General features: G+C 44.6%; 1 protein-coding gene across 1 annotated transcript; it reads left to right on the top strand.

Annotated features, from left to right (window-relative positions):
* Nucleotides 1-1,281: 1,281 nt before the first annotated feature.
* Nucleotides 1,282-16,730, top strand: AMMECR1L (AMMECR1 like). The gene is made up of 7 exons (XM_059479016.1): nucleotides 1,282-1,567; nucleotides 3,513-3,957; nucleotides 9,025-9,135; nucleotides 9,609-9,723; nucleotides 10,462-10,552; nucleotides 11,520-11,616; nucleotides 13,350-16,730. Exons 2-7 carry the CDS (start codon nucleotides 3,551-3,553, stop codon nucleotides 13,459-13,461), a joined length of 933 nt encoding a protein of 310 aa, XP_059334999.1. The 5' UTR covers nucleotides 1,282-1,567; nucleotides 3,513-3,550; the 3' UTR covers nucleotides 13,462-16,730.
* The last annotated feature ends 879 nt before the right edge of the window (nucleotides 16,731-17,609 follow it).

The following is a 17,609-nucleotide window of genomic DNA, read 5'->3' as shown; positions in this document are numbered from 1 at the left end:
GAGTGAGGTATGTGGGGGGAAGAAGGGAGGGAAGGATTATTTTAAACACTGCAGAAGTTAGGAACTCCCTCTTGATGTGTTATTCTGGGTATTCTCACCCAATTCTTCGTAACCTTAGTTTTCCTGAGTTGCTATTTAGGGACTTAAAAGGATGATGCTGTTCTATAACCTTAGAATGGCAATAATTACAGTGCTGTGGAAACCGTGTAGATTATGTAATGTTGAAGGCCAGGAGCAAACTGTAGACGGCCACAGCAGGGGGTCGAACAAAACAAGCTTGAAGGTCCTTTCCTACCAAATCATTCTGTGATTCTATTCTGTAGGAGAAGGTAAGATCCACTGACATTGAAGCAAATTTCTGCAGCTCATGATTTTTATCTCTTCTTTATTGCTTAAGCTTGGATCAGAAATGGCATATATATTCCATTTTGCAGTATTGAAAGGGTTCAGCCAGTTTGTGTGTTGGGGTTGGATGTGCAGTGTGGGTACTCTGGGCTATGCAAAGCTTGCTCGTCATCATGCCCAGGTGTTTCACCGGTGTTGTCAGAAGGGAATCGGGAACGGGCGCTGTGCTTTTCTCTATCCCATCCCTTATGCACCTCATACGGGCACAACAACCCAACCCTTGTCCCCTCCTCCGAGTGACTCCAAACTGTGCACTGCCAGAGAATCCCTCAGCATGAGAGAGGAAAGCCTCTATTTCTACAAGCTATCCCTAAACCCTTGACGAAGTAACCAATTCTCTACTTTGGTTTTTATGGTGCTGTGAAGAAGGGCGGAGGCGGAAGGATCTGGGTGACCCGTTGGCGGTTGGAAACACTAAAAGACTGATTTCTGCGTTGGTGCCGTTGTGCTATCTTGGCTCCTGCCCTAAATCCGTTACACACGGCTATAATTGAATCCGTTACACACGGGGCTATAATTAAAGCCGTCCCGGGAGCTCCCTCAGCGCTCCGGCCCGGCCGCCGCCCCGCTCTGCCCTCACAGCGCCGGGCCCCACCAACGCTGCGGGCACCGAGGGGTGCAGAGACTCCCCCGCTTCCAGACACGTAATGGACGCTCCCCACCTCGCGCCCCTCCCCCTAATGTCGTCATGGCCCCTGCTGGCCAATGGCAGCGCGGCGCTGCTGCCGAGTGACGTCCCCGCCCCCGGAACTGTTTGTCGCCGCACGTGAGCTGCTCACGTGACGGGGAGGGCGCGGAAGCGCGCGTCTCTATGGTTTCTCCGTGGGGCAGAGCGCCCGCCCTGGGGCCTTGGCCGTGTTGGCGCCGCCGGGAGGTTGGCGGACTATGAGTGTCCGTCCCTCATTACCTCACGGCCGGGAGGAGGAGGAGGAGGAGGAGGCTGCCGGGATAGCGGCGGACCTGCCCGCGGCCTCGCTCCGGTCCTCCGGCCGCCCCGGGAAGCCCCGGCCGCGGCGGGCCTTGCCCGCTCCCCCGCCCGCCGGGCCCGCTTCTCCGGGGAGCCTCGCCCAGGCCCATGGCCCCATGAGGCGGCAGAAGGCTGCGGGGCAGCAGCGGCGGCGGCGGGGCTGAGGCGGAGGAGAAGCCGGGACGGGTGCAGGAGGTGGGTGACCCCGCCGGGGCCGTGAGGGAGGCGCGGGTGGAGGGGGCCCCGCCGTGCGCCGGCCCGCCCGCCCCGGGCTGGGGGAGGCCGCAGGGGGGTCCCGCTCCGCGGCGCCCCCTGGCGGCCCCGGGGCCGCTCGGGAGGGTCGGGCCGGGGCACGGGGGGTCCCCGGGGTGTCCCCGGGCCGGGCCCGGCGGCGCCCGGGATCCCCCGAACACCCCGCAAAGTTTGTGTGCGGCAGCCGGGGCTCGTCCCGCCGCCGCGGTGCCCCCGTGTGCCCCCGGCCCGCCCGCCGGGCGCTCCCGGGAAGCGGGGCTGGAGCCGAGCGGCCGCCTTTGTTAGGCCCCTGCTGCAGAGGGGGGGAGAAGAGAGGGAAGCTTCCCCCTGCCACGTCTCCGATCTTGAATCAAGTGTTGTGCTTCCAGATAAATAAATAATGATTTATCTTCCCCAATGCGGCTGAGCCGTCAGTGCTAACTGGGGAAGGCTCAGCACCCTCAAAGAGCCAGAGCGGGTTACTTTTAATAGGCAGTGAAGAATTTACACGGTCGCTTTGGCAAAGTTATGCTTTTCTTCTGCCTGGTTTCCTTCCTTTTTGGTTTTGTTTTTTTTTTTTTTATTTTATTTTATTATTATTGCAAAAGTAGAGCTCAAAGAAAAAAATACCATTTTCCTTAGGTCATGTAAATTGTTCCTAATGGTCTTTGTAAAACCTTGCGGTGAGGATTCCTAAGCAGAGCAAGCACTGCGAGCATGCGAGGTGCACCCCTCAACACCCTTCCCATCAGTTCTGGTTCAGTTCAGAGTCCTGTGGCTGCTGCTGTGACCGATGGAACTTCACGAACAAAGTTTGCTGTCTTTGCACGTGCCGAGCAGGGAGGGAGTTGTCACAACCTGAATTTCAGTGCGTGTCACCCCTCACCCCCCAGCCCTGTTTGTGCTCTCAGCTTGGGAGGGTTGGAGGGCTGCTCTGGTGGTCACAGCAGTTCCCTGGTGCTGCTGAGTGTGACTTCAGTCCCCCCGTGGTGTCCCTGTGTCTCATTGCCCGTGCTTTGAGCCCCATTTGACAGCCTGGTTTTCTCTCCCCTGTATGTTCAGATCTCACAGTGATGTTGGTGTTTAAGCTCCTGCCACTGACCTGTAATCCTCGCCTATCATGTTTGTTCATCTCTGCCTGCACAGCCTTTCCTCCCTGTGTTTGTTCCGCCCCTTCTTGTGCTGCATGAGCTAATATTCTCATCTTTGCAGGCAAAACACTGCTCTGGGTTCTTGGGTTTTTTATACCATGCCTGTTTCCTGCTATTATCACTTTCTGTGCTGGCTTCAGCTCTTCCTGTGGTGCACATCTTGCCTGTCCCCCCTGCATGTTTATTTGGGAGCTGTATTCATTCACCCAGACCCAGAAAGTAAACACATTCCAGTCTGTGGTCTGGAAAATAGTCTGTCGTTTAGAAAATGGTGGTTTCAGTGCTTTTAGCTCCTCTTTGATGTTGCCAGTGCTAAATCAAGGGCAGCACCCCTGGGAGTCCAGCCCCAAAGGTGTCATTTGGGGCTGCTGTCACTCTCTCTAAGGAGCAGGGAAGGGAAATGCACTTTTTTGCCACTGGTGCAGGCATTGACTGAGGAGGAATGGGTGAGCAGGAAAAGCAGGGGATAGGGTGTATCTGAAGTCCCAAGTATTGTTTCCTTCAGTTTTCCCACAGTTTTTATGGGAAGTCTGGTGACAGTTTTTTGTGATGAGCCACCTATTAAAGTGTGATTGCATGCAGGTTGTGTCCATACTCTCCCATCTATGTGTGAAACACCCATTCTGCTGAGCTGCCTTTACTGCTGTGCTTTGGAGGGTTTTCTTCCTGTGTTTTAGCAGAAGCAAGGAAGCAGCTGTTGGTTTTCCACCTGTAACTCTGTGTGTAATGCTTTTCCCCCTCCCCACCCTCCATGCCAGGGTTCTGCAGTGCTCCAGGCAGCGAGTTTTGAAGCAGGATGGGAAAGAGACGCTGTGTTCCTCCACTTGAGCCCAAGCTGGCAGCTGGCTGTTGTGGGGTGAAGAAGCCCAAATTGTCTGGGAGTGGAACGCACAGTCATGGGAATCAGACCACAACTGCACCAAGCTCCAGTTCAGGTCCTCTTCAGAACCACCAGCACACAGATGGGAATAATGGAAGGGAGAACGTATCTGACTTGACTTTGGGCCCAGGAAATTCCCCAATTACTCGAATGAATCCCACTTCAGGAGCTCTGAGCCCCCTTACTCGGCCCAATGGAACTGCCAACAGCACCAAGAACCTGGTGGTGACAGCAGAGATGTGCTGCTACTGCTTTGATGTGCTCTACTGTCATCTCTACGGGTTCCCTCAGCCACGGCTTCCTCGATTCACCAATGACCCCTAGTGAGTACAGCAAAGCTCCCCGAGCTGGGGTGTGCCTGGGGAAGGGTGAATGAAGGGTTTCCTCTGGGAGTGGGGAGAGGGGTGTGCAGGGTGAAAGGGGAACATTCTGCTGCTTGCTTTGTCTGCTGGGAACAAAAGGATGCTCTCTAAGTGTACAAAAGATTGAAGTGCTGTTTGTTGGTGGAGGTGAGTGAGCTTTAAAGAGTGTCCTTGGAGACAGAAAGGGCTAGGCCAAGTGTGAAGAGGCGTGGTGCTTCTTCAGCTCACAGGCTGGTGAGTTCCATGAGGCACTGTGTTCTTTGTGCAGGAGTGCAAACCCACTTCATGGAAATGTTCTGGTAATGTTTGCCCCCTTCTTTGTCAGTAGATTGCTCAGTAAAAATTAACTGAGTGGTCCCACCTACAAAACTGTACTAAAAAACAAATAATATCATTAATTTGAAGAAGCTCCAGCTTCTAATGTGAGACACTGACTTGGAGAGGGGAAAAGATTTCCTCCTGCAAAGTAAACAGAAAGGGAATAAATCAGGAAGTTGAAGTTGGAACAAGTTTCCAGCTCATCCTGAAACAAATGTTGGGCTGGTGAGAGTTGGACAAGGACTCTCAAGGAAGTTTTCAGCTGTCCAAGTGAATGGGTTTAGCAGGGAGGGGAATCTAAAAATTACCAGTTATAGAAGATGTGTTAGGGAGGCAGCACTAGCTGGGCAATGTGGGGAGAAATCCTAGAATCATTTAGGTTGGAAAAACCTTTGAGTCCAACCATGAGGCCAGCACTGCCAAGAGAGTTAATTTTCAAGGACGGTCCCAAGGTTAGGAGGAAAGGAGATGTGTGTGAGCAGAAGTGAGGAGAAGGATTTATGAAGCTGTTTCACTTTGGTGAGATTTAATTGATGTTTGTCTGAAGGTTGACTGTGTAGGTGTAGAAATGTTAATGCTGTTAAAATGTTTGTTAAAAGAATTATAGGGGAAAGATTAGTGACAGATGGACCTTCTGACACTCCTCCGGGGCCTCCTCCAGAACAATAGATAAAATAAAAAGTTGCTGACATCCTTAATTTAAGCTAATGAATTTTAAATTGATGTAAAGAACAATGGCTTAAGCAGGTCAAGGACTTCCTTTCTGTGCAGTCAGTGTGTGCCCACCTTTCTGCTGTCAGGGTGGATGTAGGTTGTGCTTCCTTGCAGTTATTATTCCAGCTGGATTATGGATACATGTTCTGAATGCTGCTGCAGAGTGAGCTGTTTAATACTGTAAATACAAATGGACACAGAAATGCTCTGGACCTGGATATCAAACAGTTCTAGGGACTCCCCAGGCTGAAATTTCTGGTATTGATACCTACACTGAGCGGGGTCTCCTTAGCACATTTGGTGTCAGTCTGCTGCTGTTTGTCACTCAGGGTGCAAAGGGTTATTTGCTGTTGCTCTGTTAAGCCGGTAAGAGAGATGGTTTTATAGAGCTGCATTCTTTTGGTGTCAGAGGAGATTTCTGGCTGGATTTTGTTGCTTTTTTTGTTGACTAGTATCAAAAAGGATGTCCTTTGGGGAATAGCAGCTGGTTGAATTTTTCAGATTTGAAAAGTTAAAAATTGTTCACTGGTTTTTTCAGTGCTCATGATTATAAGTCTTTTGGATCAGCACACCAGCAAAGCATAACCTTCCCTTCTCTTCCTCTGTCAGCAAATGCTTACCTGGATTTTCAGGTGTTTCAGCATTTATTCTGTTGCTCCCAGGAAATGGATGTACCCCAGGGTTTGCTCTCTTGGAGAGCAGCACACAAGGAGGAACTGCCCCACTTGAGATAGTCTTGTAACGAACTTTAAGCCAAATGTTATCAAATACAAGAGTAAGCAAAGTGAAAGTACAGAAATAATTTGCATTGTAGCCTTTTGCGACATAATTAATGTCAATATAAGAGATCTTTGGACAAAACAAAGGTTTATACCAGGAGTCTCTCTGCACAGACAGAGAAGAGACTGTTGATTGAATAGAAAATCACAGTGGTTTTTAAACTGCTGAAGTTTAAAGTAAAGCTAAAAGCAGGTGTGAAGCTCAGGATTTGGCATAACCAGTGTAATAACATGCAAGTTCCAGGGTTATGGATTGAAAACCACATGAATTTCAGTCACCAGCCTGGGGGGACGTGCACATGGACACCTCTCTTGATGGGAATTATGGAGCTGGTAGACACCTGAAGTAAAGTTCCCTTATTCCAGTGTTAGCAGTGAGGGTCACAGATCAATGGAGAGATGGTGGCATTGCAAGACCTGTAATTATGTCTGAATTAACTTGGCAAAGGAAGGAAATATCCCCTTTATTATTCAGGTTACTGCAAGTAGTTGCAGTTTGGAACCTATGCAAGTAGTTGATTGGTTACTTTTTCCACTTTTGTACTTCAGTCTGATTTTTTAATAGTAGGTATTACAAACTGGTGCTAGAACTATACCATGGAAGTTTCTAGTTGCCATACAAGACAAATAATAGGAGATTTGCATCATAAGATCTGTTCTGTAAGAGGTTTTTCCCTAGCACAAGCTAAAGCCTGATTCAAACAAACTGTATTTTGCTACTTTAAAATTCCCTTTGTAGTTGCAATTGATGAAGCTAATTTTTAGTTGCTGTTAGTTTTAGTTCCTCTCAGCCTAAAAACCCTCATCAAACATATATAAAGTGGGATGTTGTGGCTGGGGAAGGAAGAGTTGACATAATCTGCTGAGGATATGGCTGCAAAGTACCAGTAAATGCTCTTGGGTGAACATGGACAAAAGATTGTTGTGACTTTTCTCAGTACATCTGGGAAATAACACTTTTCAAGGAGGGGCTCTGGAACAATGGCCTTATTGTCAGCTGCACCTGCAATTTGCTGAGTGCATTTATTCTTCAGAGACAGAAACATCATCTTCTCTGCAGTGAAAATAGTGAAATTTTATCTATGTGTACAGAACCATATCTTTTTTTTATGCCTCAGTTGTTCTGACCACAATGAAAAATGGTTTTAAATGTGCTTTAAGGTATTTTAAAATATACAGCCTTCTGAATGCAATTATCCTCTCCCCTCTGATAATATCTCTTCTATTATAGATGCATAAAGCTGTGCTGCAGCTCAGTGCAAAGATGGGTTCTGGGATTTTTTTCCCTTTGGAAGGGAAAAGAGATAAATTGAAAATGTGAACCTGCAATTTGAATTGAAGGGGAATTTACTTAGATTTGTATTCTGTGAGTGATTTGGTTTATGTTTTCCCTTGCCTTTTCTCTTTGGGGTGAGTGTAACGTGGACTGACAAAATTTTTATTAGATTAGGGTAAATTTCCACTGAACTTGTGACAGTAGTATTTCTCAGAGATCTCCTATGTAAGTTTAGTGTCTTTTTTTGTTTTCTAATGTATTTTCTTACACTCTTTTTCTGTTTGCTCTTTCAACATATAATAGATAGATGAAAATGCAGAAAAATTATATCCTGTAAGTGTCTTGAAGTGTTACTGGAAAACTAGAACAACAAATGCCCTGTCTTGGTCAAGCCAGCCAGGAGGTTGTTGTTGGGTGTGGAAGGATGTTTCCACTTCCTCTGTGGGCAAAGTCCTTCACAATTATCACTCAAGGGCTAATTGCTCTTTTGGGCAGTGCTTTTGCTTTTGGTCACAGCTGGTATTTAAATCCTGAGTGATGAATTTATGCTGTGATGGATTTAATTCCATTGTTGCTCTGAGGAACCTCACTGGGCATTGATTTATTACTGCAGTTTAAGTTATGTTCTCACCACTTAGACTTGAGAAGTTCTGTTGCTGTGTTTGAGAAATCATCCACATTCCATGCTGGATTTGTTGTCTGAACAGAAATCTTAGTATTTTTGTAAGGTTTGCTGCAGAGGTGCATTGCTCACAAAAGCTTCAAGAGTTTGAGGAAAGTAAGTGTCTGAGCTATGTTGTCAAAACAGTTTTGATGGTTTAAATCTCCTATCAATGTTTTTTTAATCTCAGAAAATCATAGATCATATTACTTAAAGTTCAGTAGAAATCCAGAGACTGATGTCTTGCATTCAGTTCTCTGAACAAGGCACAGAATCACTCATCCTGTTTTTATAATTAGGTCAGCATTATCAGTTGTCTTACAGAATTTTGCAGATGTTTGGACATTCTTGTAGAGCTGCAACCACCACTGTCCTTTTAGTGCTCCTCTCTACAGCTCTTTGCAATTTCACTCACTCCTCTAGAAGTTAATTTATCTGTATTTAATGTTCACAGTCATCTTTACCTGTTTATCTCTTTGTAGAGCTCTGTTATTCTGAAGTTGTTATTCTTTAATGCCAAATCAGGAGGTGTAGTTTAACAGCTTGAAATGAGCCTGCTGAGTTTGAGAATCTACTGTTGTGCCTGTAAATTTGTGATGGTAGTCAGGAAAGTGGAAATCCAGGTGATTTTGAGTAGGAACAATAGTAATTTAGATATGTGTTCAACAGGAAAAAATGTGTGTAAATACAAATCAAATGTAAGGTTAGCAAAAGATGTGGAAATAAACTGATTGAGCCTTTGGGATGGACCCAGAAGTCAGACCCTCATGGAAATAACAGGGAGGAAAAAGATAATCTGGATTTCTTTTCATTCCTTAAAAAGCAAAAAAGAAAAGGTTTTACTCCAAATCTGATTTATAGAAGTGGTAGTATAAAGACTAACGTGCATCATTTATATGAATTTCTGTATGACCTATGCTGGAAACTAGTGGGGCTACAAAGTGAGGCCAATACTGACAGGTAGTCAGTGGGATCAAATAACCATTTCAGTCATTAGAAGACAGCAGATCTGGCTAGGAATGTGTCCATGGAGGATTTCAGAGTCCTGCTGGGGAGGATGGAGTGTGCTGACAGGGTGGAGGGAAGTGCTGGGGCTTGCTTGTAGGGGGTGTGGGCATGATTTTGTTCTTGCTAGATAGCAGGTGAGCAAACCTGCCTGCTGGGGTTTACTGCAGGGGCAGAAAGCAAAGGCATGGGGCTCTTCATACCTTTGTTTTCTCCCCTTAGCAACCAAATACCTGTAGAGGCTGGAGGGTTTGTTTCTTTTTTTGCCTTTTCAGTCCACTCTTTGTGACGTGGAAGACGGGGCGAGACAAGCGGCTTCGTGGCTGCATCGGGACCTTTTCAGCCATGAATCTTCACTCAGGACTCAGGGAATACACATTAACCAGGTAACTGTCAAAAGTGAAATAATTATGAAATTAATATGAATTTAGTTCATTCACTGTAAGGATTCAGGGTTAGGATGTTGGATCAATGTAGTTCAATGTAATATGCTTCATAATGAACTATACCTGAGTGTCTGAGAGTTACAGTGAAGTGATGTACCAGGATGTAGTGGAACATCTTTGTAAAAGGTGAGTTGCAGTTGGTATTTTAAGGCTACTGTCAAATCTGTCTTGCATGCCTACAGTATTGACATCTGTAGCACATAATTTCTCTCAGCCTGCAGTAGGCATTGGACAGCATCAGGAGGCTTGCCACTGGTATTACAGTTCATTAGATTAGGGAGAGATGCAAATCACTTTCTCTGCAGTAGCAGAGAAGCATGTTTCATGCAGGCATAATCAAAAGGGGAATAACTGAGCATCTGACACTTTATTTTGGTGCTTGTATTGGGTGATGTATCTTCTGTTCCCTTTAGTGCACTTAAGGACAGCCGATTTCCCCCCCTGACCCGCGAGGAGCTGCCCAAACTCTTCTGCTCTGTCTCCCTCCTCACTAACTTTGAGGATGCCAGTGACTACCTGGACTGGGAGGTGAGAACAGGTGCATTTGGAACTCTGCATCACTCTCTCGTTCCATTCGGGTTCGGGTTAGTACATGGTGATGTATCTCCTTCCTTACAGGGGTGGATGGGGATAGAAGAGTCTGGGAATAGCAGAAATGGGGCTGGAAAACTAGAAGGAAGGAAGGAAGGAAGGAAGGAAGAGGATGGCCCAGCAATAATATTTGCTTTTGGTTGGGGGGGATCTGAATGGGAATAGAGAAACATGAAGGTCGTTCATGGACTTGGCCCAGTAGAAAATGGGTGTAAATACCTGTATAAAAACCTGGGAAGTATTTTGATGGTGTGGATAGGAACTGGAAATAAAAAGTAGTTAAGACCAAAGGTATGAATGGTTTTTAGGACCTTGTACATTGAAGTGTATTTCATTCAAGAAGAATGTATATATGGACTTCATAGTCAGGTAATTTTAGGCATCATTCTTGCATGCAGAGATTTTATCTCTCTTGCCTGACACAAGAGGTGGAAAACTGACAAGACTTAGCTCAGGAGAAGTGGCAGGGCCACTGGTGAGGCTTGTCTGGGAAGGGTGGCTGAGAGCTCCTCGTGAGACCTGCCAGGCAAGAGCAGAGAGTGGGGAGAGAATGACCTTACCCAGGCAAAAGCCAACTGTGCAGAGAGAGATGCACAGAGTTGTGGGAATGACAACTCAGTCATGGGCTCAGTGCTAGCAAACACCTCTTATCTGGCTGTTCATTTCCATCTCTAGGTTGGAATCCATGGGATCAGAATAGAGTTCATCAATGAGAAAGGTGTCAAACGCACAGCCACGTATTTACCTGAGGTTGCTAAGGAACAAGGTGGGTTTGAGATGGCAGCCAAACATGTCAGCGCTTTGTGTCACAGAATTGGGTAACAATCTATCAATTTGGGGCTTGGAATACAATGCTGTCCTCACAGTGGTGCCATGGAACCACCAGGCTTAATCCGGACAATTGACACCTGGTACAGTTGCTGCTGGGTTTTCATCTGGCCTGTCTCTCATCCCATATCTTTGCACAGCTGTATTTTAGTGCCAGAATGTTTTAGGGCTGAAGAAATAGAGGATCTCAAAGTTATGGATCTTCCAGCTGCATTCAGCATTGCATCTTTCCTCTTCTATGTTTCTCCCACCAACTAGGATAACTGCACGCTGCACAGCACCAACAGGAGAGTCACTTTCCTCCTCATTCTTGCTAAAGTAGCATCCTCCAGAGGAGGGCTAGAAACACAGCCCCTCTGGAGCACACTTCCCACTCAAATAGAGTAGTGCTCACCATGGTAACTGCTCAAAATATTGCCTCCTCCTTTCCTCCACCTAGCAGAGTGGAGTGGTCGCATCCTCCTGGCTCTGGGGCAAAAGACTAAGGTAGGAATTTTAACTCTGATCTCTCACATGGCAGTGCACTGTGCCATCACTAGAGCACCAATCCCAATTTGTCTGTGTAAAGAAATTAGTGTTATCTTCTTTTCAAGGGAGCTAAGTGGTACATGATGAAAAAATTTGGGGTCCCTGCAACAGTAGCAAGGCACAGACCTTTATAAGAAGACATGGAATGGAAAATGGAATTGCTCTTTCATAGATCAGCTCCAGTATGAGTTTAAAGGGGTAGGCATGTGCAGATAGTGTGCATGCATCAGGCCATGTATGTCCAGCTCAACACTAGGATTTCTAAAGCTCAGAGTTTGTTTAGTTGTTTGTTTTTCTAGAGTCCTTTTAATGCATCTCTTGTAGTTTTGAAATATTTTTTATATTGAAAAATTTGCCTTTCTTCTATTTTTCAATAGACTGGGATCAGATCCAGACCATAGACTCCTTACTCAGGAAAGGTGGCTTTAAGGCTCCCATTACCAATGATTTTAGGAAAACAATTAAGCTTACCAGGTAAGCAGATATATTTGTCTTTTAATTTTACTTTATAGTGTATTCTGGGTGATTTAAATATTTGTGCTTGATGTAAGTCTTTATGCCTCTTCCAGAGGAGATGTAGTGTGAAAGAGCAAATCACAAATGTCATGTGTTGGGCATGTGGTGTACATGGAGTGCACAACGTGTTTGGTCCATACAGGATCAAAGTTGGCATTTTTCTAAGTGCCACTGCTTTTAATTTTACTATATATGTGAAAGACCAGGAGCAGAGCCTTTGAGAGTTAAAAAGGTTGATTTGTTTTTTGCATCTTTTCAATCAACTTCCTTTTCTCAGTGTGCTCATCTGTGAATGCTGTAGCTATTAGTAGGTGGCACCTGTCTTAAAACCAAACCGCACTCAAATTTGGCTGGTTTTCAGAATTTGCTTGCTTTTCTATATCCCCAGCTGTCCTATTGGTTTCTGCCCCCTTTATGTTAGTAAAAATTGGGACTTTCTGGTTTTCTATAGAAACACTAAATTATCAGGTCATTCTTTACCTCTAGAGAAATGAGGTGAGTGTGCAGAGTTTTCTATAACAGGAGATGTCAGGATGAGGGTTTGCATTAAAATCTCACATAATGTGGTCTTAGTGCAACTCAACCACTTTGTATCTGGCTGTTGTTTAGCATGCTTTAGAAGAACTTGGAGGACACCAGTCTCTCCAAAGAAACTTCACGTTTTGTGAATTCTTATTGTACAATATGGACCAAGTCATGTATGTGCTGTAATAAACCTCTCTTTACCCACCTCTCCATTTCTTTCACTACATTTTCAATTGTGGAAATAACCACAAAAGTAAGTAATAGTGAAATACTGATTATTTAATCACTGTAGTTGAATCTTCTTCCAGCAAAATTTTCATGCAGTTTGTGGATAAAAAAGAATACAAACCAATCATTTATTTCCTGTGTGCTGCTTCAGGCATCCCTTTAATTATCATCACCTTGAGTAGGACTCATCTTTCAGGACCCTGGAGCTAATTCAAGCTCACATGGGTTATTCATACCAGTGGGTTCCTCTTGGCCATCACTGGCTGTGAGCTGGGTGAATGTTTTATGACGAGTCCCTGCATTTTCACATTTTCTGAAAAATCCCTTCACCCAGGATTTTTCTCCTGGGATGCTGAGAAGCCTCAGAGGAAAATGAAAACAATTATTATCTCATTTGATTCTCCTGTGTTTTGCTCATGTGGAATGTATTTGGAGATTGTTTACCCACAGGTGATTGTTTCATTGTATTCTGCTGTGAGTTGTTTTCACTCTTTGGCCAATCAGTGCCAAGCTTTTAGGCATTTTAACCAGTTTTGTGTATTTGCAGGCTGACAATAACATCTGTCTTTTATGTTGCCTGCCTAATTATTTGACTTAACAAACTAACCTGTAGTGGGATTGATATCCAGCAGTGGGAATATGATTTCAATACAAACCTTCTGAAGACAGATGAGCCACAGTTTAGTATCTGTGTCAAGACTCTGGAAAGAGTCACGAGTTTTCATTATTATCTTTTTAGCATTCTGTAAGTATCCTTTCTGTATTCTTTAGTATAGTTTAGTATAGTATTCTTTAATGTAAGATAGTATGATAAAGTAATAAATGAGCCTTTTGAGAACATGGAGTGAGACTCATCATTGCTGCCTTCGTCGGGGGGAACGCAGATGCGATGCTCCGCGTTGCGCAGCCTGACGTTGTGTCTCTGCCTGTTCCCGCAGGTACCGCAGTGAGAAGGTGACAATCAGTTATGCAGAGTACATGGCCTCCCGCCAGCATTGTTTCCAGAATGGCACCCTTCATGCCCCCCCCCTCTACAATCATTACTCCTGACACACGGCTGCATGACCAGTCCCACTCCCCAGTTGCTGCCAACGGCTATGACATCATCGGGGCAGACGCCTCCTCTTCCTGGTCCAGTTACTTCTATTACTGCACCATTTTATGATGCTAGCTTCCGTTGCCAAGTCTGCCTTCCCACTGACCTGGGGGGAGGGTGAGAGCGTGACAGGACTTCAGGGGCCCAAGCCTTATCTCAGCCTTCCCTCCCAGCGGGGGTTCAGTTGGATTGGGGCTCCATGCCTACGAACTGTCGTCAGGTGCAGAAGACCTTTAGGAGTGAAAGTGCTGCTTCGGACCGATCTGTTCCTGGGTGTTACTGACGCTCTGGAAACTGGAGCTGTTTGTTATGGAAGCCCCCCAGATCAAGTAGGAGCATTCCCCTGGCAGCCTGGGCAACGGAGTCCAACAAAACATTTTTTAGGTTCTTTTTAATTTTTTTTTAACCTCTGGTATCTGTTGTGTACTGAGAGCTGATTGCAGTCCCCACGCATCACAGGCGGACATCATGATATTGGGGAGGGTTGAACACCTGGATAGCACCCCATCCTCATGGACAGAAAATATGTCAAAAATTAATCCATTATTTAAATAAACCCTTGAAGGCTTTAAGGCTCAGATCCTTGGGAGGTCGGATTCTCGGTGATGAAGCCTGCTGTGAAATACAATGGTGTTTTGCCTGTAAGAGTGACATGACACGTGCTGTGTACGCAGAGGAAAGGATCCTCGAGTGTCCCTGGACAGTCTTTGTTTTGACCAAATTTTGTTTCCAAATATTTGTAAGAGATAGGATTAGGGCTGGGGAGGGGTTGGCAGAGCATTGGCTGTAGTTGTACAAGTGAGACCAGTGATTGAAATTTGTTTTAATTTAAGCTAACAGTCTTGGGGACCTTCCTTTTGATAGAACAGCCACTTTGGCCGGTATGACTGCTGGTCTTTGGGGCTGTGGTTGTTCCAGTTCATTCCAGGCCTATGGAATGGTGCTGCTCAGTTTTGCTGGTAAGATTTATCTTACTCAGCTTAGTCATTGCCACATGCAGGCAGTGAGTGGGGAAATCTGTATTACCCAAATGGCATGAAACTCATGTGCATTCTGTATTTCTTCTCCCATGGTGGTTGATGATCACAAGGAATCATCTTTTCTGAAAGAAAGTTATCAGTTGTATTCTGCAGCATCATTGAGGGATGTCATAAACTCTAAATTATGGCACTCTTTCAATGAGATAACTGGACTTCAGAATACAATTTGGGGTAGGGTTGGTTGGTTGGTTTTCCAAGCTTCTGGAGGGTCACTAATGATTGGGGAGGAGAACACAAGTGCATAGCAGAGTCATGGCTGTTTGGTTGCACACATCTTCTGAGCCTGCTCATGTGTTGTAATTGGCTGGTGTTTGAAGCCTGAAATTATGCTGTGGTGAGGCAGGGAATAGGGCTGGTAGGAACTGAGAACTGCAGGGTGCTGCTCCTGGTCCTAAGGAAGCAAGGCACAGCTTGTGCCATTTTGCTTCATGTTGGTGTATGGAGGAGAGAGATGTGAGGGGAATGCCTCTGGATAATGGTGCAATATTGACCCAGCTTTCCTTCTGTATTGGGGTCATGCCTACAAATTGCCACTTTTCCCTTGTGATGTTGTTGGAAAGAATTGAAGATGAAAGGATTGTTTTGTGACTTCCTGCTGCTGAGAATAAATGAGTCTCGTTCCAAACCACTCCAGTTTGTAGTTGCTCCCCCAGGTGCCGTGTAGTGATGGGGGAGGGTGGGGTCAGCTCCAGGCATACCACTCACCTTTCAGCTGTCAAACAGTATGATACATAGGGCTACACTCATTACTGTTCAAGTGTTCTATGTTAGAATTTAATTTCTAAAAGGTTTAAAAAAAAGGCAAAAAAATGGTGCTAAAACTTCACCCCTGAGCACGCTCGGTGAGACTGGTCATGCAGGCATACAGTGCCAGGCTTTTCAACTATACTGTTTCTTTTTCAGGTGTTTGCCCTGTTCTGTGTCTTCAACAGTGTATAGTGTTTTCCTGATTTCAGTTTCTTTGACTAGGGGATGACTAAAGGGTGGGGTGGGGAGGGTTAGTTGTCATTTTTTTAAAGAACAGAATTTTAGGATTGAGTAACTTGGTTGGTTTAAGCCTGAAGTGGGACAGGTGGTTTGGGACTGGGGAAGTCTTGTCCTCTCCCACTTCTATTTCCCCACTCAGTCTGTTTAAAAAAACACAAACAAAACATAAATGCCTCTAAATATGTACTGTGTTCTTGTCTTGTTGCAGTGAGAAGAGAAGCTGGCAGATCAGAAACACTGGTCTGCTGCCTAAGGAACAGACCCTCTCAGCTTTAGTCCCATAAGGGTCCAGCTATAAAATCAGTTGAAAACTGTGTCAATAGCTAAGTCAGCTCAGAGAAATGTATGAGAAGGACAGGTGGTCTCAGGAAATAATCCCGTTTCTAGATCATTACGTGGCAGCTATGCATAAGGATGAAAGAGGTGAAGTGGGCACAAACTGCAGTTGGAATTGCCTCAGGATGGAGACAACCAAAATCAGTGGCCAATTGATGTGAAATTTTCTCTGTGTTTGCTTGGCTGGGTCAGCTGGTTAGAACCACTCCTCAAAGCAACTGTTACGAGGTTTGATCTGGATTAACTCATCCTTAGAAGCAAGTGCCTTTTGGTCTAGAAGGGCTTATTCTCATGATAACCACAACTGATGAATAATCTCACTGCAATGATGAAATGTCTTTGTTTTATGGTAACTACAGGAGAATGTCTTTGATCACTGGAGTCTGTCAGTGTTGAAATGTTTCCACTGTGAGGTTCTTAATTTTTTTTTCATGTTGTTCAACAGTCAATCTCAACTGAAGCCATTTCGGTTTGGGAATGTTATGTCAAAATATCACATATCTACAATTTATCAGAACAAAAAAAAAATCTGTAAGGAAATCTAAGAGTTCATTTTAACCTTTGCACAGAATAATTTGTTTTCATAGTACATTAACAAACCTCTGCAGTCTTCACTGACTATTAGTGCTGTTTTCTGTTTGTATTCAGAAACTACATGTTGTTTTGTTGGGGTTTTTTTTGGTTAATTTATTTCCTTAAAGCAGGAGACCTCTTTTGACCTACAGTGCAGAGACGTCAGACCAATTCTTTATATTACACTTGGTTGCCTCCTACCTATATAATAATTTCTGAGTGTAAATAATTGAACTCTATCCTCTAATGAAGTATTGTAGAGAATAAATAATAATGGATAAAGATTATTTGTACTGTCCTCTTTATATGAGTTCCCACAGCCTTTATGGGGGGTAAGATGAAATCGTTCTCATCTACAGAGACAGGTAATATATTACAGGCATGAATAGCAAACCTGTAAATTGCACCACAGATTCAAAACCAGGGAGGTTGCCAGAGTGGGGTGACAGCTGTCTGGAAACACACCAATGATCAAACAGGCTCACCAGAAGAAAGCAAGGAAAAATAGTAGGAAATTTGAAAACAAATATTAAATATATTTTGTACATAATGGTATAGCAGTGTCTTTGTATCCTGAAATAATGTTTGCTTGACAATAACTTTCTATCAGTTGTCATGATGATGAAATGTATGAAGTACATATTTACAGAGTACTGTAAATCTTTCTGAAACTCAAAATTGTTCTTTTGAGGTTTTGTCTTCTAAAATGAACTGAGAACAGATTGTCTACGCTTGAGGGCTATAGTCTTCAGGTGATACAAAAAGAGGAATGAAACACCCATCTTTCTAGATTCTTACTATTTTAATGTTTGCTTTGAGACAGAATTAACTGAATTGTAGAATTTTAATTCTACAATTCTACAATTTGAATTGGATCTCTTACATGTTTTTTTTCCATACATTTTCAGATAATTGTTAACTTTGTATCTATGGGAGCTGTATAGTTAGAGATGCTACATTTTCTGCTCTTGGGAAAGGCAGTCCTGGATGTCAATGAACAGTCATAAAACCCTAAAAAAGCACCAACCAAACCAAGGGGAAGGGTAGTTTTGATTTAAATATGCCTGAGAAGCCCAGATATGACAGAACAGCTACAAAGCAAAACCTGTTTTCAGGTGCTGGTACTAGGAAGGCTAGAAAGCCAATCCCTTAGGCAGTGTGAGCTG

This window comes from Ammospiza nelsoni, chromosome 10, assembly GCF_027579445.1.
Source record: "Ammospiza nelsoni isolate bAmmNel1 chromosome 10, bAmmNel1.pri, whole genome shotgun sequence".
NCBI lineage: Eukaryota > Metazoa > Chordata > Aves > Passeriformes > Passerellidae > Ammospiza > Ammospiza nelsoni.
The sequence above is the reverse complement of the archived record's forward strand: the minus strand, read 5'-3'. Positions and strand labels throughout refer to the sequence as shown.